This window comes from Uncinocarpus reesii, genomic scaffold (genome assembly GCF_000003515.1).
Source record: "Uncinocarpus reesii 1704 scaffold_1 genomic scaffold, whole genome shotgun sequence".
Classification (NCBI taxonomy): Eukaryota; Fungi; Ascomycota; class Eurotiomycetes; order Onygenales; family Onygenaceae; genus Uncinocarpus; species Uncinocarpus reesii.
The window spans coordinates 4804406-4825731 of record NW_003052500.1 but is presented as its reverse complement, the minus strand read 5'-3'; the positions used below and the strand labels follow the sequence as shown (position 1 = coordinate 4825731).

Genomic DNA, 21326 nt, shown 5'->3' with positions numbered 1-21326 from the left:
TTCACAGTACTTTTCTTCTTCGTGTCTTAGAATTAAGACCGCATTGGGCAACCGGCTAGCATACGCCAGGCCATCTCTGTTCTGCCTAGCGATACTGCTATTTCTCCAACATTATATTCATCTTGTCTTCAATTTTCGTGCCAAGGCTGGTCCGCTCGATTTGAAATTATAACTTATCCCTTTTTTAATCTGCATCTTCCCGTGCTTCTTTCCAGTGTATAGGTTGGATGTCTGAGCTCATTTTAGCGAACTTGGTGGCGAGCGGTCGAGTTAGTATCTGATTTCCTCTCTGCGCATGTATCCTAGTCCTATTTTCTTTACCTCACCTGACCATTATCGTTCATGACTCCAGACTGCCATTCCGTTCAGCCGGTTCTTGGTCTTTCGCATTTTGACATGCAGGAGGACCGTGGCAACGAGTCTTGATAGCTAAGCGCCAATGATTGATGTATCATTATACTCTCAACTCTTTACTTAACCCTCCAAGCGAGGTTAAAGTGGAGCATAGCTTCTTCCCCGAAAACCATCCAGTTTCTATTCATATCCTCGTCGTTTCCCATGTTGCATGCGTGACTTGGCCCATAATTGGCATCGACTGAAAGCAAAGTTGAGCTCCGTGGAGACACTTAATTCACGTTGGCACGAGTTAATTCGCGAATTAAGTTAAGTCCCTTGCTAGTTAATTAGTTATTAATAGTAGAGCGGCTCCACAATTGCTGTTAATTATGGATAATTCATCACCAGGCTTAACAGTTTAATACACGTGTTAAGCGTGGGCTTAAGCGGATTAAGCTTGGCGAACGCCTAATTAGCTTCAAACCCGAACATGCAGGGGTAAACAATTTGTGATCCTGCACATACCCCTGGCGTTCTCGCTCGGACAGTTTGTTGGGTGCGTTTCTTAAGGAGCCGGTAGAACAGCTGCCAGCAGGGTATGTTTGCGCCAATTGAGCGAATTATGAAACAATGGGATTCAGATTCAAAAGGTAGTTTGATATTTGTGGCTCCTGACTATCAACAGTATGGCGGAGTCTTGGACCAAAGATGTATGTATGTACAAAGTAGTCATTATCTATAAACAAAAAATATAACCTTTGTACGGAATAAGAAGCTAGGCTGTCCATCTCTATATCCGTCCAGTTCTCATCTGGATCGCTTATTATTGAGCCCGAAACATTTGGAAAAATGAGAGTACAAGCCTTCGTTTCGGAGGCCCCCTGTGGGGCGTACGGTTTGTTTGCGGCGACGAGGAAGTATCATCCATACATCCAGTATTGCGCGATATACTTGACTTCGAATTGGTCCGGCATATTCTTGCAGCTGGTTGGCGCTTTTCCGGCGGTGGTTTTGACACGGTAAACGGCCTGGATTGAAGGGGGGTGTTAGCAATTGAAGAAAGGGATCAAGCGCCCGAATTTTGGCAAAATGTCTATTCGTTTCGCGCATACCTCAATTCCAGACCCATCCACACGGTCGAGTCTTAACCAGTCAACATCACGATTTTGAGGCGCAGGGACCTTTGCGGCGACCGAAACATAGGCATAATCATTGTGGCCGTTGGTTCGGAGATCGAACAGTGGAACACGGCCCTCGAAGTAGTGATGCCCTTGCATTTCTGAACCAAGATACTTGGGTACCAGACGGTTGACCATGCGCACTGGAAGCCTCACAACCATACGTGCAAACATATCCAGAAACCATGAGGACTGACTAGCAAGGCAGGAGACGTCGTAAAGCGTCGCTACCGCACCAACCAAAGCTGGCTTTGCGGACTTTTCGAGGTTGGCACATGTATAGTTCTGGGTCCCGACGCCGAGAGTGATGTATTTAAGGGCCAATTCAGAAGCGGGGGATGGGAGTTCAGCACCGTTGCCAGTTTCGGGCAACGAAACCTTTGACGTGCCGCAGGACCCTCCTCCATGGTTGGGTCGAATGTTTTTCAGAAGATTTCCAAGACCTGACATCGACATGGATGCTTCATGCTCGATCGGGGCGCAGGCAGCACCCAAAATGAGCAGGGAAGAGGAGAGGAGGCTGAGCAGATGCATTGCGATCGGAGGACTTCAAGGTAATGGAATAGCAAAGAAGAAAAGAGGCAAGAGACGTGGCGGCAGAAACAAGAGCCTGAGGCAGTTGATTATTCGGTGAAGCCAACGGCTGTTTGCTGGTGCAAGCCTGGGTTGTCTGCGGGAATATATAGCAGCTGGGTGGTTCCATTGAGCATTCCGTCAGACTCGCCACCTTTAAATACTCGAGCTGAGATGGTTTGAGAGGGTCTTTTGCCCTTGTTCGTCAAGCTAGCCATTCGAGAATCGACCACAGTAGTGTGGAGTGATAAGAAAAGAAATCATAATAATAGACTCATTGCGTGTGAGGCAACGGCGCAACGCCAACCAACACAGGCTGCAGAAAATTGGGAGGGAGTGTGCATACAGTTTGACAAGGGTACACTCGCACCCTGGCCCCCTGTTGGCGGCTCGAGCATTCTCCGTCAAAGTCAAGCTGGAGACTAAAATTGGCTGTCAAGAATGCGGCGCTTGACAACGTTCCTGGGGGGTTGGGGGAGGGTGGACGGACGCCATCATCCATGGAGTGCCCCAGCCTCTTCACCGAAACTAATTTCTTGCTCGCAAAGCTGACCAGCCCGTTCAACAGTGGGAAATCCAGAATTCAGCACGTTGAGATGAAGTGATCGGATCCAAGCGACATGGAAAAGCGATTCCCCACGAAGATCTTCAATGCTGCCAGCAGCAACGCCGTTCTGGAAGCCTTCTCTTCCCGGCAGTGATTGTCCATTTCAGCCTTTTGTGGCTCTTGGGGGCCATCGGGCATATCGGATTGTTTTGGGCGCTGGCTATCCGGCTGATTGGGTTCCAAGGACTGACAGACACGTCAAGTGAGGGCCCTACGCTTTCATAGTTATGTATCACGATCTGCATGGAAGTCATTGGCAATCCAGAAAGAAAAGATAACTAATTCTCCGGCGCATCGACTTGACTGCGCCGCCCAACAGCTTGAGGCGCTCATCGAGGGATAGTTATTAGTCATTATTTAGTCATTAGTTATTCACGTGATTCATTAGTAATCAAATCGAGACGTCCGCCTTCGATGGCTTTGAAGATGCGACCAGGTGCATCGTTGCGGTCTTCCATCCATCAACGTCAAGGCAGGAGAGACAAAGGGTGAAAAGTCGTTTCGTGTTGCTACAATAAGTATTCTCATACCTTCTATGCTACCTCTCAGGAATTTCATGTAATTGGGTCTGAGTATACTCAGTTGCCACCATGTCAGACGGTATGCCAAAACCGAATCCTCATCCGTACAGCCCAGCACAACTAACATTGTCGCGTCTAGCCGAGTTTGAGGCCATCAAACGCCTTCAGTCAGAGCGTAATGCTCTAGCTGCGGCAAAAAAAGGTTCAAAGACTTTTGATCCATCCAGCCAGCGAACTGACTTTTCCACCAAGGCTTCCTTGACCGAATCCTTCGACACCACGCTCTATGAACGGAATGGGACAGATAAATATGCTGGCTACAACACTTCTATCGCCGTCGACGGTGACGATGAAGACATGCCAGACGCTGATGCCGATCAAGGCCACCGGCTTGTTGGACAATACACCGCAAGCAAAGATCAAATGAGCGAGTTCGCTAGCGGGAAAGGTGTTGAAGAAGAAGACATCCTTCTGGGTCGCGAGAAAGCTGCTAGGATTTCAGAGCGGGAATCTGACTACCAGAAACGCCGTTTCAATCGCGGTCCTCTCACCCCGACCCGCGCCGATCCCTTTGCTGAGAATATCAACGCAAATGTTGGGGCCGAGGGACAGACATATCGCGAGATCATGGCCCTTCGGGAACTCGAGAAGGAAGAAGAGCGTGTTAAGAAGCTCATTGCGGATCAAAAAGTAAAAGGAGAGGGTGACTTTGTCGAGCATGAGGCTAGCCTGAAAATCGATGAGGGCGATAAAGAAAACCAAGATGCGGGCTCTGCTATGGCAGTTTCTACCGGGAGGAAGAGAAAACAGAGATGGGATGTAGCGTCAGAAGCCCCCACTGCAATTGAGAGTACCGAAACTGCTGACGCCAAGCCCAAACGTTCAAGATGGGACCAGACGCCTGCTCCTGCAGCGCCCACGGAGGCTACCAAACGGAGATCGAGGTGGGATCAGGCTCCGTCTCTTACCGCGGCTACACCGGTCGGACATCAAGGACTTGCAACACCCATACATCCCTCACAAACTGCTGTTCCAATGGTCCCTGTGACTTTTGGGTCAGATATCTCCGGTAGAAATGCACCTCTTTCGGACGAGGAATTGGATATGATGCTTCCTTCCGAAGGGTATAAAATTCTCGAACCTCCCCCTGGATATGCCCCCATCCGAACTCCCGCGAGGAAAATGATGGCCACTCCGGCCCCCGTCGCCAATGCGAGTGGAATCGGTGGCTTCATGATGCAGGAGCCTGAAAATGCTCGTCTCATGAGCAAACAGTTGCCAACTGACATTCCTGGAGTTGGGGATTTACAATTTTTCAAAGCTGAAGATATGCAATACTTCGGCAAGCTTGTAGATGGAGCCGATGAGAATACAATGTCCGTCGAGGAACTCAAGGAGCGGAAAATCATGAGACTGCTCCTGAAAGTCAAGAACGGCACCCCGCCAATGCGAAAAACGGCTCTGCGCCAACTCACCGACAATGCACGACAGTTTGGAGCTGGTGCTCTTTTCAATCAGATTCTACCGTTACTAATGGAAAAAACATTGGAGGATCAAGAACGTCATTTGCTCGTTAAAGTCATTGATCGTGTTCTGTATAAGCTTGATGACCTTGTTCGGCCATACGTCCATAAGATCCTTGTTGTCATTGAGCCGCTCCTTATCGATCAAGACTACTACGCCCGTGTGGAGGGCAGGGAAATTATCTCGAATCTTAGTAAAGCTGCCGGGCTTGCTCATATGATCAGTACTATGCGCCCTGATATTGATCATGTCGACGAGTACGTCCGAAACACCACAGCACGAGCATTCGCCGTGGTGGCTTCCGCCCTGGGAATCCCAGCCTTGCTTCCTTTCCTAAGAGCTGTTTGCCGAAGTAAGAAGTCATGGCAAGCCCGACATACAGGTGTTAAGATCGTGCAACAGATTCCCATTCTTATGGGTTGTGCGGTTCTGCCGCATCTGCAAGGCTTGGTAGACTGCATTGGGCCAAATCTCAGTGACGAACAAGCCAAAGTCCGGACTGTAACCAGTTTAGCTATTGCTGCTCTCGCAGAAGCCGCTAATCCCTATGGTATCGAGAGTTTCCAGGACATCCTTGGCCCGTTGTGGATGGGTGCCCGAAAGCAGCGTGGTAAAGGCCTTGCAGGTTTCCTTAAGGCTGTTGGGTACATCATTCCTCTCATGGATGAAGAGGGTGCAAACTACTTTACGAGCCAAATCATGGAAATAATCCTGCGAGAGTTCTCTTCCCCGGATGAAGAAATGAAAAAGGTAGTTTTGAAGGTCGTGTCTCAGTGTGCAGGTACGGACGGTGTTACAGCAGCTTATCTCAAAGAGCATGTACTCCAAGATTTTTTCAAATGCTTCTGGGTGAGACGTATGGCTCTCGATAGGAGGAATTTCCGCCAGGTTGTTGAAACCACTGTCGATTTGGGACAGAAAGTTGGCGTCAGTGAGATATTGGAGAAGATTGTCAACAACCTAAAGGATGAAAGTGAGCCATATCGAAAAATGACAATCGAAACGATCGAGAAGCTTATTGCATCTCTTGGAGCTGCGGATATTGGCGAAAGGTTGGAGGAGAGACTGATCGATGGCGTGCTTTTCGCATTCCAAGAACAAAGCGTCGAAGATATCATCATCCTGAACGGGTTTGGAACAGTTGTCAATGCCCTTGGAACCCGTTGCAAGCCTTACCTTCCTCAGATTGTTAGCACAATCTTATGGCGGCTCAACAACAAATCCGCAACAGTTCGTCAACAAGCAGCAGACCTTATCTCCCGCATTGCAATGGTTATGAAGCAGTGCGGAGAAGACGCCTTAATGGGTAAATTAGGCACTTTCCTTTACGAATACCTTGGCGAAGAATACCCTGAGGTACTTGGGTCGATCCTTGGTGCCTTGCGTTCTATTGTCACCGTCGTCGGTATCAACCAGATGCAACCTCCGATCAGAGATCTTCTACCGCGGCTTACGCCCATCCTTCGAAATCGACACGAAAAAGTACAGGAGAATACCATCGACCTTGTCGGTCGTATCGCCGATAGAGGTCCAGAGTCGGTCAATGCACGTGAATGGATGCGTATTTGTTTCGAATTACTTGACATGCTTAAAGCTCACAAGAAAGGCATTCGTCGAGCGGCTAACAACACATTTGGTTTCATCGCAAAAGCAATCGGCCCGCAAGACGTGTTGGCAACTTTACTTAACAATCTCCGTGTTCAAGAACGTCAATCACGCGTGTGCACAGCTGTTGCCATTGGTATTGTTGCCGAAACCTGTGCACCGTTCACAGTCTTGCCAGCTCTTATGAATGAATACCGTGTGCCTGAATTAAATGTGCAAAACGGTGTTCTTAAAGCCATGTCCTTCCTCTTCGAATATATTGGCGAAATGGCCAAAGATTACGTTTACGCTGTCACACCACTTCTGGAAGACGCGCTCATTGATCGTGACCAAGTCCATCGGCAAACAGCTGCCAGTGTCGTCAAGCATATCGCTTTAGGTGTCGTTGGCTTGGGATGTGAGGACGCCATGGTCCATCTTCTCAATCTCCTATATCCAAACCTTTTCGAAACGAGTCCCCACGTCATTGACCGTATTATCGAGGCCATTGAAGCGATTCGCATGGCCGTCGGGAGCGGCATCGTGATGAATTATGTTTGGGCTGGGTTGTTCCATCCGGCGCGTAAAGTGCGCACGCCGTACTGGAGATTGTACAACGACGCCTACGTCCAGGGTGCGGATTCGATGATTCCATATTATCCGTACTTACCGGATGAAGGGTTGGCGAGAAGTGAATTAGCGATTGTTCTCTGATTTTAAGTGGCTAGACTGAGCTTGCTGTTTCTCTTACTAACCTTTCTGCCTCAAGTTTTGGGATATACAGTTGTCTCTCGTTCAAGTATGCATTCTGTTCAAATGTGCTCAATTAGGTGCTTTCCAGGGTTATGGTATTTCGTTCTTTTATGTACCTGTAATCAATATATTTTATACTTTTGGAACAATGCACAGACTGACTGAGTATCACATTCTTCCTCAAGATTATTAATAAAGTATTGCGGTTTATGACGGGGAATTCTGCGTTTTGGGTCATGCAATAATAATCAAGGCTTTTTTCGAAGGAGAAGTTTGTTAGATTTAATATGTACAGTACAAGGTAACTACCTCGCGATGAGGAAAAGCCTCGTAAAATTATCTCGACTGAAATCGAGGCAAATACAGAGCGTATTCCAATCTTCTTGATCTCATAAACACGCATCCGCCCAGTCAAGGCAATACTTCAAAAACCAACAAACCGTTTAAAGAGTATACTTAAAGTACGGATTCTTATCACCCAGATCCTTGCATTCAGCGTCCAGGTCCCGCCCCTCGCGTTCCGCCTCCTCAACTTGCGCGGCCTTTTGCGCATTCCACCTGCGAACCATAAACAACAACGCCCATCCACTCAAGAAGGAGCAGGTAATAAACGAAAACAGCACCGCATAGGCAGTCATGTACTTCGGCTTCTCCCTGTCAAGGAAGATGTTCGAGCCCACAGTTCCGCCGACGAGATTGCCGATGGTGAATTGAAGAGCCATGCCAACGGCGCGCTTCCACTGACCGGCCAGATTGTTGGAGATCCACGCCACGGTGGTGGGGATGCCGGAGAAGATACCGCCGGCGACAAGGAAAAGGGCAAAGTATATGACGCCGGGGAGCTTGTTGGGATCGACGGCCATGCCGATGATGAGGCCCACCATTGTCATAAACATGGGGCCGATGATGAAGGCGGCGCGGTGTCGATAGCGGTCGGAGAGGACAGAGTTGGCGACGCAAATTATGCAGCCAAATGCATAGACGGGAATGGTGAGGAGTTGCGCATTGGCGGCGCTATAGCCAAGGAGATTAATCATGGTGGGTAGTGAGTATGAAAGTGAGTATGTGCAGGTGCAAATGGCGCCGAACATAATCTGACATAGTGTTAGATTTTAATCGCATTGTAGATGGGTGGCCATTGACCAAGACAGCCAAATTGAGAGGGGGTTAGACTTACAGTTCCCAAGTAAACCTTGCTATCAGTGAAACCCTGGATGACATACTTCCACTGGAAACCCCCTTCCTTTGAGCCTTTGTCGTTTCCATCGAACTGTAGCCGAAGCTCTAAGAATCGTGCTTCATCTGGTGAAAGCCACTTTGCGGAGCCTGGTGAATCGGGAATCAGGAAGTAGCAGATGGTGGAAATAACCACCGTGGCAAGGCCTTCAAGAATAAAAAGCCATCTAGGGCAGGTATCAGCATCAGCCAGTCATTCACCATTGGGAGCTTGGATTCTGTAATGCACACCTCCAGCCACTATAGCCGCGGACACCGTCCATCTTGCCGATTGCAAAGGCAAGCAACCCGGAAAAAGCACCCGAAAGGGATGCTGCAGTGTAGAATAAAGCAACACGATACTGAACTTCGAATCTCTTGTACCAAGCAGTGGTGATGAATGCACAACCGGGGAAGAGACCAGCCTCGAAGACTCCTAAGAAGAAACGGCACGCCAGCAAGGCGGAATAGTTTTGGCAAAGCCTAACCAACTAGGTTAGAAGACATGGACTCCTTTTGAAAGCCATGGTTCTTGGAAAGGTGAAGCGCTTACCCCATCACAGTCATGACAACACCCCATGAGGTGACGATAAGTGTCAACCAGACGGATGGTTTTAGCAGCTTGAGCATAACATTGCTCGGAACTTCGAATAGAGCATAAGGAAAGAAGAAGATCGTCAAGCACCTGCAACGCGTTAGTGAAAGCCACACGATGTTTGGTAAAGAGTCTAATGGAATTACCAAGCAAACTGCTGAGTGCTAAGCTGAAGGTCCCTCTCCAAGCCCTGGAGTCTCGCATTTCCGATGTTGGATCTATCGACGAAGGCAATAAGATACAAAATAGCAAGAGGCGGCATCAAGCGTATGTCGACTCGACGAAGAAGCGATTTGACGCGAGTATCGTCGAACTTGGCCAGAAGGTCAGTGTACTCTTGATATTCCGACGAGGCAACTTCGTCACGCTTCTCGGTGGCCTCCCCGAGAGAGGAGGCCTTCTCAATGCTGGCTTCTGCGGACATGCCCATTGTGAGTGTGATACGGCTCGAAATCTCCAGCCAGACGCGCGATCACTGCCCCGTGGAGAAGGATCGAGGTTGCGGGGATCCCGCCAATATATGCAAGATATCCGGGGTATCGAAGCATCGACCCCAGACGGAGAGCTATTCCAGCATCTGAACGCGTGCTGCTCCGGGCCATCCTTGCAGCATCGCAGTGCCCGTCTGCTGGAGAGATTCTGCAGCTGTTTGTGACGGAGAGAAACATTCCGCCAGTCCGGTTTCCCCACATCTTCCCCACTGTTTCCCCACAGTGCTGCTTAGTCAGGCCCTATCCCCACAATGCAGCGATTTTGCCCCGAGATCGCTTTCTGGTGTTGAGACCGGGACTGTGTTCTCCCGCAGCAAGGAGGGCCTGGATGCGTCCCAGATGGACCGGCTTACTACATGCGAAAGACGCTATCTGTAGCCGCGAAGTCGGGAAAGGAGGGAGTCTCTCCGTCCATGAAGCCGTAGAGGAGATCCTCCGGAGCATATGGGTTAGTGCCTAGAGGGAAACCCTGCCCGAAGCTATCTTGCTGGTTCAAGTCTCCTGTGACCGAAGACCGCGATGGAAACATGCGTAGAATAGCATCGAGATCTAGGGACGACGGTGAATGAATGTCCACGCCCGGCGGCTCTAAGATGTGTGTTAGTTCTCGAGCGATGACTAGGGCCACTGATTGGGATAGTTACCTGAGACTAGCTGCAGTCCATTGGCCGCCATGATCTTGCGGATAATGCTGGCGGGCTTCGACACGCCCACATTGGGAAGAGAGAGCTCGTCCAGACTGTGTAGACTGGCAGAGAGCAGGGACGAGTTCTCTCCGGGGTGTTGCCGCTCAGTTGCGGCTGCGTTGCGTACATGGATCGTGCAGGCCACATAGACGGCGTAGCTCAACAGATATGGCGCTCCTCGCAGAGTATACGTAGACTGGTAGCCAAGCACTATGCTTGTGATGTTTCTCGCAGCGGTGGAGCATCTCTTCCAGGAGCTCGCCGGAGGAACCGCGGAGCGAAGATGGCCATCGGAAATGAACGGGCGGTGAAGCAGGATGACCAGTGAATAGTACAGTGCGTTTAGAATCATCACGTTTGGGGCCGGTCGGACTTGGGAGGTCATCAGGCTGTCTGACCACGGCTCGAACTTGAGATCCACGGGCAGGTTATCCTTCCACGAAATAAGGGCGTCGTCGATGGCTTGAAGACTAGCCCTCGCATTTTCGGCCGTTGCACCGACCACGTAGAATCGGTTGATGATCTTGGTCATGATCCGTGACAGGAGACAGAGCTGCTGGAAGGTAGACACCGAATGGATCGGAGTGGGAGCGGGCGACATTGGAGACATGCTCTCCGTGGGGAGCATCGGGTCGACATATGGCGTCCACAGTTCCTTTTCTTCCATCGTGTCCATGAAGTTTCGCGAAACATGGACGTCCCGGAGATGGATGGTCATGGGGCGGCCCAGATACAGGCTCTGCAGCTTGTCGCAGATGAATGCGCCCCAGAAGACGCGACGCCGGATCTCGATATCCTCCGCATTGGCGGTGGTGGCTTTGTAGTCCAGATGCAGGCCCAGGTCATACACCATCCGCAGGGCGTAGCCGGTGTACAGCCATCCCTTGGAGGTGTCGCCGCGCGCATTGTACGTGGATCCAAGGAGCAACAGCCCTACCAGCGTCGCGATGCTGGACGAGTTCAGCAGCGACTGTTCCGCCAATAGCTGGTCGCAGCGTGCGAAGAACCGCCGGCCGGTCGACGAGGAGTCAACCGGGTTATCTCGAACCTCGATGCGCTGCGAGTATTTACTGGAGCACGCAAAGATGGCGTTGACGAGGAATTCGGAGCAGTACGGCCCATTCTGCACCAGGTCTCTCATGACGGCCGGGCGGTAGGTGAGCAGGAATGTGTGATGCTGGCGATTCCAATGCAGGTCAAGCAGGTGCTTGGCCAGTTCCATCGGGACGCCAAAGACGTCCGGTCGGTAGCACAGATCGTGCTCGCGCTGTCGCTGCAGGATGGCGTTGGCGATGAGCTGGTTTCGAACATGCTCAGCAACGGGCGACTCGGTGGGCATGACGGGCTTGGTTGGGCCCTGGAGAGCCGATGAAGGGCCAAACGTGTCCACCTTGCCGCCTTCATCGACCGAGAGGAACGGCAGGACGTCGAGGTCTTCATCGGACGAGATCCACGCGCCGTCGTCGTCGGAGTGCTGTCTCTTGTCGCTTCGGATCGTCTTCTTGGGCTCTTCTGACGGCGTGGGCGTGGGCGAGATCTGTTGCAGGCTGATATTCCCATCGACCATTGGGATGGACTCCAGGATGCTGGCTAGCTCGTCCGGCGATGCTCGCTTCAGTCGCAGCAGCGCATCTTCAAGCGCCCTCTTCTCGCCCTGGAGCGCATTGACGATGGCGGTGGATGGCCTGGCTTTGCGTCAGCATATTTCCACAGCTTCCTGTCAGATGCAGTCCATTTACCTCCGCTTCGGAACCTCCAGGATATACACGCACTCCTTCTTCTGGTTGATGCACGAGCTGCAGCTGGGTCGCTGCGTGTCGCATTTGATCTTGCGAGCGCGGCAGAACTGACATGCGCGCGCCAGTATCTTGGGCTGGCTTGCCGCTGCAGGCATATCCTTCTGTCGAGGCCAGAATGCTCGTAAAAGTGCTTTCAAGCTCGAATGAATGCTGGCTGGAGGATCCCCAGGTTCTTATTAATAACGAGGCCGAGCAGCGAATCAAACTCGGCATCTCCACCAAAAAGAGCGCCACATTCGATGGCAGATGGAAAAGCAATTATTTCATTTGAATCTAGCTAGAACTCGCCGGAATGAAGTCCTCTCTATAAAAGTACATTACTCGTAAAAAGATATAAAACAGTATTCCTATAAGACGCTTGATAACTCTTCAGACCGCCAACCGTCCTCCGTCCACCGGCAAATTCACACCGGTGATAAACGAGGCCTCGTCGCTCGCTAGATAGACGGCGGCGTTGGCGATATCTGCCGGCTCTGACATCCGCCTCAACGGCACCGACTGCGCAAACCGCTCGCGCTCTTCGGGCGTGTCTGGAACGCCAGAAAACATCTCCAGCAGCCCGGTCTTGCCGCGAAGAGGGCAGATGGAGTTGAATCGAAGTCCCTGGGGACCGTATTCGGCGGCCAGACCCTGAGTCACCTGTGTTTTTGGACATCCAGTGAGCAAGTAAGCAATAGGCGGGATCAAGAGCGTAGTTACCGTGTTCAAGAAGCCCTTTGTGCCGCCGTAAAACACCTGGCCGGGCCTCACTCTCGTCCCGGCGACGGACGATGTATTCAGAAACACGCCCGACTTTCGCTCGACAAAGTACGGAACCGTCACGGCGACGCTCTGGTATATGCTCTTCACGTTGACCGCAATGATCTTGTCAAACTCATCCTCCGTGACCTCGATGCTGGGCTTTTTCCGGTACGTCGTTCCCGCATTGTTCACCACAATGTCCAGCTTGCCCCATTTCTGCCGGGCCAGCTCGAGAGCGTCTTCCCAGGCCTTGCGGCTCGTGCAGTTGAAGTCGACAAAAACCGCGCTGCCTCGTCCGGCACCCGACTTGGCTTCAATCTCCTTGACGACACGGTTGCCGTTGTCAACCGCGATATCAGCGACCAGGACGTGCGCGCCTTCATCGACAAAGGCGTGTGCGATGGCTTCACCGAACCCGGACCCTGCGCCGGTGACAATGGCCACTTTTCCTGCAAGACGGCCTACCATTTTGTTTCGGGGGGATTGACAGTAAATTGTAGTTGGGTTCTCTGCTTTGGGTAGAGCTGCTCCGAATCAGTAGAGAATCAATCAAAGGACAACGAGCTGGCCACAGTGCGTCTTTTGAAAAGCCCGTCCTCGCGCTGTCTGTTGGCATTCTCCTCGTTGCCGGAACCGCTGTCCCCGCATAGCTACATAGTTAGTGAACTCTGGACGCCATCATCATCAGCTCAGCGCCTGGCTCTTCCCGAGGCGCATCGCGGAAGCAAAGTGGATGGCCACCTTGGCGATCTGGCTTGAGTTGACGGAGCGCAATCCTCCGCGGGCTCCACGACATAGACGGACGGCCTCACCAGAGCCACTGCGCAACGGACAGGATGCGATGTGCGAGCGCTTCCGAGAGAGGACGCTCTGGATCCCCCAAGGCCGTTTCTCGCTCAGCCAGACGGACCAAATGCGCCCTCGTCCCTCTCTGCTGGCCTGGTGAACGAGCATCCAGGTGGAAGCCGGATTCCGTACCCAGTTCCGCCCTCCTCGCAACGGCGAGCGGTGTATGATCTGATCTTCTGGCGGCTTCAAGAGAGCATTCCGGACATCGACTCGGCTGGAAACACATAGCGGGTTCCGTCCTCCTTCAAATAGCCGAATGTTTGTCTCTTGACAACGTCCCCCTTGACAAGCACTTTGACCTTGACTATTCGATGACTATGGCCCTCCCTTTGGAATGCGACGTGCTGGTCGCTGGTAGCGGCAACGCTGGGTTTTCCGCTGCCATCTCAGCAGCAGAATGTGGCGCCAGGCATGTTGTCTTGATCGAAAAGTCCCCGGAGGAATGGGCTGGAGGCAATACATTCTTCACCGCAGGCGCATTCCGTACCGTGCACGGCGGCGTCAGTGATCTTCTTCCGATCGTGAACAATGTCGACAGGGAAACCGCTCAGATGATTGATATGGAGCCCTATGCTCCCAAGGACTTCACCCACGACCTCCTCCGGATGACAGCAAACCGGACAGACCCCGAACTCAGCAAGATCCTCGTCCAAGACTCGAATGCCACCGTCAAGTGGCTTGCACGCCACGGTGTGAGATTCCAATTGTCTTACAATCGCCAGGCCTACAAGGTAGATGGCCGGTACAAGTTCTGGGGAGGAATGTCGCTAAAGACCGAAGACGGCGGCAAGGGCCTTATCCAAGACCATCTGACGGCCGCTCGCCGTCTCGGCGTCACCGTTCTCTACTCAACTCCTCTAAAGGGCCTGATCAAGGATCCCAGCACCGGAGCCGTCATTGGAGCCCGCGTCGAATACAAGGGCCAGGAGCGCATCGTCAAGACCAAGGCCGTAATCATGGCCGCAGGCGGATTTGAGGCCAATCCTCGAATGAGAGCTCAGTATCTCGGCCCCGGATGGGACATGGCCCTCGTGCGCGGCACGCCTTTCAACGTCGGTGACTGCCTAGAAACCGCCATTCGCGACGTCTCCGCCAAACAAGCTGGGAACTGGTCCGGCTGCCACTCCGTTGCCTGGGACGCCAACGCTCCCGCCAACACCGGCGATCGCGAAATCTCAAACCAATTTACCAAATCCGGCTATCCCCTCGGCCTCATGATCAACTCCGAAGGCCACCGCTTCGTCGACGAAGGCGTCGATCTGCGCAACTACACCTATGCCAAATTCGGCAGAGCCATCCTCGCCCAGCCGGACCATGTGGCTTTCCAGATCTGGGACCAGCAGACCATCCCCTGGCTGCGGTCGGAGGAATACCGGCCGGAAATCGTCGAGCACATCGCCGGTTCCACGATCGAGGAGCTCGCGGAGAATTGCGCCCGGCGCGGGCTACACAGCAAGGAGAAATTCATCAAGACCATCAGGGACTACAACGAGGCTGTTTATCGCTCTAGAAAGCAGAACCCTGGCGGGAAGTGGAATCCGGCCATCAAAGACGGACTGTCTACCCAGTCGCAAGCTGGTGGGCTCGTTCTTGCGAAGACAAACTGGGCCCTCCCCCTGGATCAGGGACCTTTCCTCGCCGTCAAGGTCTCGTGCGGTATTACTTTTACTTTCGGTGGATTACAAGTCAACCCACAGACAGCCGCCGTGATCTCCTCGGCGTCCAATGAGGAAGTTCCTGGCTTGTACTGCGTTGGAGAGATGCTGGGTGGATTGTTCTATGGCAACTATCCTGGTGGTAGCGGATTGACTGCCGGTGCGGTGTTTGGTCGCAGAGCTGGAGCCGCTGCTGCTAGTGCTAGTGTTGCGGAGGAGAGTATGGCGACTCGAGCAAGGCTATAATGGTGAATGTGCGGTTTGCTTGTTTTCCTACTGTAGATAGATTCTCATAGCAGTACATAGAAACACTCTAATCTAAATTAGCCTTGAATCAGTTACTCCCCTTTTATAGTTACACATATCACCACCTTGGCAACAAAAATCATTAGCATGCTAAGAATGGTGTTTCTCGAGCAGGTAGACTATTCTTAGCCTCATCAATGATCAAACTGGGGAAACTTGTATTAATATGCTCCAGCCACGAGAATCATATATAACTATGTATCAATGGCAAAGACGTCTAAATATCAAACGCCAACAGTCACACTTTTGATATTCAAGTATTCGTCCAGCGCACCCTTTCCGCCCTCTCTCCCCATGCCACTATCTTTAACTCCACCAAATGGCTGCTCACACGCGCTGATCAAGCCTACTCTACATCCTACCATGCCGGACTCCAAAGCCTCGCTGACGCGGTACATCCTGCTGATATCCTCGGTGTAAAAGTACGAAGCGAGACCCGCATCGACATCGTTCGCCAAGGCGATGACTTCTTCCTCAGTTTCAAAAGGGACCAAGAACGCAAGCGGGCCAAATGTCTCCTCCTTCATGAATAACATATCCTTATTGGCGTTTGTGACGATGGTTGGTGGGTAAAAGTTTGGTCCGTATTGGGCCTGGAGTTTTGCAGCGTCGTCGCCGACCAGCTTGCCACCGCGTTCCAGTGCGTCTTTGGTTTGGCGGCTGAGCTTCTCCAGAGCCTTTGGCGAATACAGCGGACCAAAGTTGACTTTGCGATCCCAAACGGAGCCGTAGGTGAATGTTTCCCCAAGTCGGGTCTGAAGACGGGAAGCGAATTGCGAGATAATTGATGAATGGACGAAGATCCTATTTGCGCAGACGCAAGTTTGACCAGATGAGCGGAATTTAGAAGATATCAATCCTACAATACACTTGTCAGCCACTATACGTTGGTTTCCCCTTCCGTGATCCTCGTGCTTACCGTCGACGGCTTTATCAATATTTGCATCCTCAAATACAATAAAAGGAGCGTTTCCTCCGAGCTCCATGCTTGTCTTCTTGAATGTCTTGGAGCACTCGGTATGCAGATATCTGCCAACAGCAGTCGAGCCCGTAAAGCTAAGGTGACGGATGAGTCTGTTAGCACAAAGTTCTGCTCCAACGGCTGGAGTGGTCTCAGAACTGTTGGTGATAATATTCAAAACGCCTGGCGGTCCACCTGCGCGTTCAAACAGTTTCGCAACGGCAATCGCGCAAAGAGGCGTCTCGGGAGCCGGCTTGCAAACCACCGTGTTACCTGCGGCAATAGCGGCGCCAACCTTCCTAGTCACCATCGCAATTGGAGAGTTCCATGGTGTGATGGCGGCAACGACACCTTGCGGCTGTTTGACGGTGAAGATGCGGTTATTCCCCCTTGCAGCAGGGATGGTCTCTCCATACACTCGCTCGATTTCGCCTTCAAACCAATCCAAAAAGTCTGTCCCGTACTTGACAGTGACCAAGGATTCCGTGAACGGTTTACCCAGCTCCAAGGTGCAGATAGCAGCCAGGTCGTCTTTGTTTTCCTTAATTAGATCCGCCCATCGCCTCATAAGCCATCTTCGCTCGCGGTGCGGGGAGTTTTTGAAGGTTTTAAAGGCTTCGGACGCAGCATTGATCGCAGTGCGCACATCGTCAACCCCTAGGTCGGCAACTCTGCAAACTTGCTGGTTGTCTTCTGGGTCTGTAACGGGCTTTGTTAGCATGGGTACTTGACACAGCCTCCTCCGATGAGTACTGACCAAATACTGAGAATGTCTTTCCACTGGCGGCTTCAACCCATTTTCCTCCGATGAAGGCGCGGGTGTCGATGAGAGAAGGGTCCTTGAACTATTACAGAACAAGAGTAAGTCCTTGGCTTTGAGGAAGTTCAGCAGCGATGGACTCACGGTATAGGGAAGCCTTTTCAGCAGGTGGTCAGCCATGGCGGGATTTCAAAGCGTGGGAGACTTGGTCAACACGGACTGAATATCTACCTGATACTGTATCTGCGCAAGATCATATATCTAGGCAACTTGCTGAAATTTCAACTCAGCTTTCCTCTGCCCTCCCCGCACCCCACGATGTCTTTCTCGATGAAATTGGACCCGCGTGGGACCTCAAGATGTCCGGATGGAAGTAAACTTCCGACTGCCGTGGTTTCGGTCCGAATTGTGGAACGGAAGTCTGGCGGAGACTGATGTTCCGTCAACATCGAGATCCGAAGAACGGAGGAATCGATCCTGCAGCTACGGGCGGACGTTATGGGATCAAGGGAGATTTTTTGAAAGAGCTGCGTTCCTGATTATGTCTTCGTCCATTCCCCGGACTTGCAATCTCCTACCGTTACCTTACGAAAAGAGCAAGACTGGCAACCATGGCGGACTCGCAAGATACCCATGAGAATTCCTTACCAGCTCCGGCAGAAAATCAACCAGTTGTTCAACTTTCCCTACTCTCTGGTGGCTATCTGCACCTACCTGGGAATCTCTTCGTTGAGGGAGCCAGCGCTGAGGAGACACTAATATGCCCGTCCATGTCCTGGTTAATAACGCACGCGCCCACAAACTCCAAGATAATTTTCGACCTTGGTCTACGAAGAGACATCCAAAACTATCCCCCCGGCGTTTACGAGCGATTACAAAGTGTCGTACCCGTCGTTGTTAAGGAAGACGTATCTGATAGTCTCGAGAAAGCGGGTGTCGACCCAGCCGCCGACGTTGACGTTGTGATATTCTCCCACCTTCACTACGACCATATTGGTGACCCATCACATTTCGGGCCCAAGACGAAATTCGTGGTGGGCCCCGGCGCGGGCAAACTGCTGCATGGCCCGACCACGTATCCTGATGATCCTCACTCGCATTTTGATTCTAGATTGCTCCCACGCGATCGGGTGGTCGAATTGCCCACCCCGTCTTCAGTCGCAGACGGAGCCGATCGGTACTGGGGACCTCTGGGCCCATTCTCTGCCGCCAGGGATTATTTTGGTGATGGATCTGTCTTTATAGTGGATGCCCCGGGTCATCTGGTCGGGCATATCAATTTGCTGGTTCGCGTGCAGCCAAGCAAATGGATGTATCTCGCTGGCGACACCGCCCACGATGTTCGCCTTTTGAATGGAACCCGCCGCTTTGCGGTATATCCCGATCCTCACACTGGTCGTCCGAAATGCGCCCATGCAGATAAGGCTGCAGCAGAAGCGCATATTAGACGGGTGAGAAAGCTCCAGGAAATGGGCGATGTAGAGGTGGTTCTGGCACACGATGCCGCTTGGTTTGATGAGAATAAGCATAGATTTAGCATCACTGGACCCCAGTCCTAGGGCATGCCGTCCAATGAAACCATTTTGGAAGGTTTTGTAGTCTCATCGGTATTTCAGTCATCCTGTTTGTATGGTTTCTGACCATAGTAGCTGTGTCTTGGTTTGATGCACGGCGGTACTTTTTGGGCGGCCGACCTTTTAGGATCAAGTTTGGAATGCTGTTAGAAGCCGCGTCCAACGAGTATTTGAATATGCACAGACGAGGAATTATAGCCTTGGGTACCCAGAAAAGGCCTTAAGTGAACAACGATGTTGATGTCGATGTCGATGTCGCCAAGTGATCGGGTGTGACTAACTTCTGACTCAGCAACCCACACTCGCTAAGGATCGCGATGCTTCAACCGAACATCTAATTTTTGCAAGACGGCTCTTCTTTTCGACCGAACGACGCTCGCAAACCTCGTCTTCTCGCCCAGTTAGCTTTTCTTCGACAACTTCAAACAACAAGCTACTCCATCAAAAATGGCCAAGGCTAAGAAGACCGGCGATACGTATGTACCGGAGCAATCGATAGACAATCTAACAGTGAATGCTAATCAGCGAAATGTTCAGGCTCGCCTCCCGTCTGGCTCTTGTCATGAAATCCGGCAAAGGTCGGCTTTTCTGCTCCTTGTCATCCGAAAGCGCAATTCGTTAACATGCCGTTTTTGCAGTCACTCTCGGAACAAAGAGCACTTTGAAGACCCTCCGCTCCGGCAAGGCCAAGCTGATCCTTATCGCTGCCAACTGCCCTCCCCTCCGCAAGTCCGAGCTCGAATATGTACGTCTCTCTGCGCTTCTCCATTGCATGGCGTCTTTGAGATTGAACCCGAGCTAACATATTAAATGATAATAGATGGCCATGCTTGCCAAGTGCCCAGTCCACCACTTTGGCGGAAACAACGTGAGTTGTCCCACGATCGCCCATTCATTCATTGCTCAGAGAAGAAGTTGCGTGAAGTGACTTCGGAGAGCGAAGTCGCTCAACGAAGGCATCTTCTCATGAGGATGCTGGAGAGCATAAAGTCGAATTAACGGATTTGATATAGATTGAACTCGGCACCGCTTGTGGTAAACTCTATCGTTGCTCTGTCTTGGTGAGTCTCCAAGGCTGTTTCTGCAACACGCTTGTGTTTGCGAACATGATTCATCGTACTAATATCATTCCACCCTACAGACCATCCTTGAAGCCGGAGACAGTGATATCTTGAGCCGTGAGGCCTAAATTATGTAAATGAATACTGTCATATGAAAAGTTACGGGAAGATCGCCGCGATGGTCGCAGGGTCTAGTTGACCTGGGATTTCCACATTACGGGAAAATTGCAGTACCTTCTTTGGAAGGTTTCGTACCGTTTTCTGCGGATTCTTATCAGCAGGCAACCTGGGACCGTTGGCGGACGCGCGGTGTGCAATCAAGAGCTGTGTTAGTTTCGGTAGCAAACTTTCATCTCAGCAATAGAAAAGGAAAGCTACATATTCTACAGCAATTGTGTTTGTAGACAGCCCGTCAGTGATCAAACGGCCCCCCAAAGAACTCGTATATCAATCCGCGTGTCACGTATGCGCGCGCTCCTGTCTGGATCCCAATTCATTTACAAGCCAGGTTTTTCTTGGCCCTTGTGAACAGTCATGCAGAGCTGTTAAAGTATCCGAATTCTGATTGTGATCATCTGCGTCTTGCTCTTGACTTGTAGTTTTACGGTCGAAGACAGTATCTTCCAGCACTCGAGGAATTTACTATTGGAAGAACTCGAGCATAATCATGCGGCGTGCCTATTATACAATCAGTGACTTTCTATCCTGTACCTGTATCCAGGTCTAGGAATGTCCTGTATCTTCCTGACGAGATTCATGGGTCCGTAGCCCGCCTCAAAATACCGGATGATCTGGGAATCGATACCCATTTTAATTTTCAGCTTGAGGACAAACCCGGCGTCCCTTCAATCAGTCACCGAGGGGCGGCTAGGACCGTTTGGCGATTAGCGTTTTTGCAAAAGACCCTGAAAATCCTAACTTTTGGAACAATATCATCCATAAGGAGAGGAATACGGAGTAGAGAGCATATGGCCAACCGCAAGAGAGGAAAGTATTAGTTACTGCTCCAAACAAAGAGCCTTTGCTGTTGGATCCCGAATCTTCTCTCGTGGTCCGGACTTGAATTCCCAACAAGCATGACCTGTCACAATTCTTCCTCACCTTGGCGTAAAAAAAACAAAAATTAAAACTCTGGTCCTGCTGATGCGCCATTTGGTGACACAACATTAGGTCTATGGGCCAAGCTGATGCCTGAGCGCTGGGATGCAGCTCTGGTGTGTGCAAAATGCTGCAGGATGATTTGCTTGGATGGCGGGGTGGCATGTTGGCTCGACCCCCAAGGTTGGAGGAACTGGCCCAACAAAGAACGCGCGCGAAGGCGTTCCAAGAATGCAAAAATAGGCTTCCAGTTTTCTGGATACTGGGAAAGGGACCAGAGGACCTTGCTTGTTATCCGAATTCTGGGGTGTCAAAGCATTGTTTCCTGGAAGAGTGAATCTCATGGATTCGATCACTCGTCTGCAGCTGCTTGTGCTGAACATGGCATGCAGTGCGCAGGACGAAAATAGAAGCACCCAGTAACTGTGACTAACTAGGTTAAGGCTCACGTTTTCAGCT

The 21326-nt window shown here is 51.4% G+C and overlaps 9 protein-coding genes across 9 annotated transcripts; 4 read left to right on the top strand and 5 right to left on the bottom strand.

The window, feature by feature from the left end:
* Positions 1–1256: 1256 nt before the first annotated feature.
* On the bottom strand, positions 1257–2048 carry UREG_01852 (uncharacterized protein; the record flags this gene model as incomplete). The annotated part of the gene is made up of 2 exons (XM_002542290.1): positions 1257–1364; positions 1449–2048. The coding sequence occupies 2 exons, from the start codon at positions 2046–2048 to the stop codon at positions 1257–1259; spliced, it is 708 nt and encodes a 235-aa protein (XP_002542336.1).
* Positions 2049–3284: 1236 nt separating this feature from the next.
* Positions 3285–7037, top strand: UREG_01851 (U2 snRNP component prp10; the record flags this gene model as incomplete). Its single annotated transcript, XM_002542289.1, has 2 exons — positions 3285–3294; positions 3355–7037. 2 exons carry the CDS (start codon positions 3285–3287, stop codon positions 7035–7037), a joined length of 3693 nt encoding a protein of 1230 aa, XP_002542335.1.
* Positions 7038–7604: 567 nt separating this feature from the next.
* On the bottom strand, positions 7605–9316 carry UREG_01850 (uncharacterized protein; the record flags this gene model as incomplete). Its single annotated transcript, XM_002542288.1, has 6 exons — positions 7605–7717; positions 7822–8170; positions 8254–8479; positions 8544–8774; positions 8845–8976; positions 9033–9316. The coding sequence occupies 6 exons, from the start codon at positions 9314–9316 to the stop codon at positions 7605–7607; spliced, it is 1335 nt and encodes a 444-aa protein (XP_002542334.1).
* Positions 9317–9995: 679 nt separating this feature from the next.
* UREG_01849 (uncharacterized protein) lies at positions 9996–11630 on the bottom strand (the record flags this gene model as incomplete). The annotated part of the gene is made up of 1 exon (XM_002542287.1): positions 9996–11630. One exon carries the CDS (start codon positions 11628–11630, stop codon positions 9996–9998), a length of 1635 nt encoding a protein of 544 aa, XP_002542333.1.
* A 601-nt stretch (positions 11631–12231) lies between these two features.
* Positions 12232–13071, bottom strand: UREG_01848 (uncharacterized protein; the record flags this gene model as incomplete). Its single annotated transcript, XM_002542286.1, has 1 exon — positions 12232–13071. The coding sequence occupies one exon, from the start codon at positions 13069–13071 to the stop codon at positions 12232–12234; it is 840 nt and encodes a 279-aa protein (XP_002542332.1).
* Positions 13072–13769: 698 nt separating this feature from the next.
* UREG_01847 (uncharacterized protein) lies at positions 13770–15353 on the top strand (the record flags this gene model as incomplete). Its single annotated transcript, XM_002542285.1, has 1 exon — positions 13770–15353. One exon carries the CDS (start codon positions 13770–13772, stop codon positions 15351–15353), a length of 1584 nt encoding a protein of 527 aa, XP_002542331.1.
* A 284-nt stretch (positions 15354–15637) lies between these two features.
* Positions 15638–17314, bottom strand: UREG_01846 (uncharacterized protein; the record flags this gene model as incomplete). The annotated part of the gene is made up of 4 exons (XM_002542284.1): positions 15638–16272; positions 16333–17073; positions 17132–17219; positions 17279–17314. 4 exons carry the CDS (start codon positions 17312–17314, stop codon positions 15638–15640), a joined length of 1500 nt encoding a protein of 499 aa, XP_002542330.1.
* A 431-nt stretch (positions 17315–17745) lies between these two features.
* UREG_01845 (uncharacterized protein) lies at positions 17746–18693 on the top strand (the record flags this gene model as incomplete). Its single annotated transcript, XM_002542283.1, has 1 exon — positions 17746–18693. One exon carries the CDS (start codon positions 17746–17748, stop codon positions 18691–18693), a length of 948 nt encoding a protein of 315 aa, XP_002542329.1.
* Positions 18694–19237: 544 nt separating this feature from the next.
* UREG_01844 (60S ribosomal protein L30-2) lies at positions 19238–19897 on the top strand (the record flags this gene model as incomplete). Its single annotated transcript, XM_002542282.1, has 5 exons — positions 19238–19286; positions 19347–19453; positions 19529–19576; positions 19722–19769; positions 19850–19897. 5 exons carry the CDS (start codon positions 19238–19240, stop codon positions 19895–19897), a joined length of 300 nt encoding a protein of 99 aa, XP_002542328.1.
* Positions 19898–21326: the final 1429 nt, after the last annotated feature.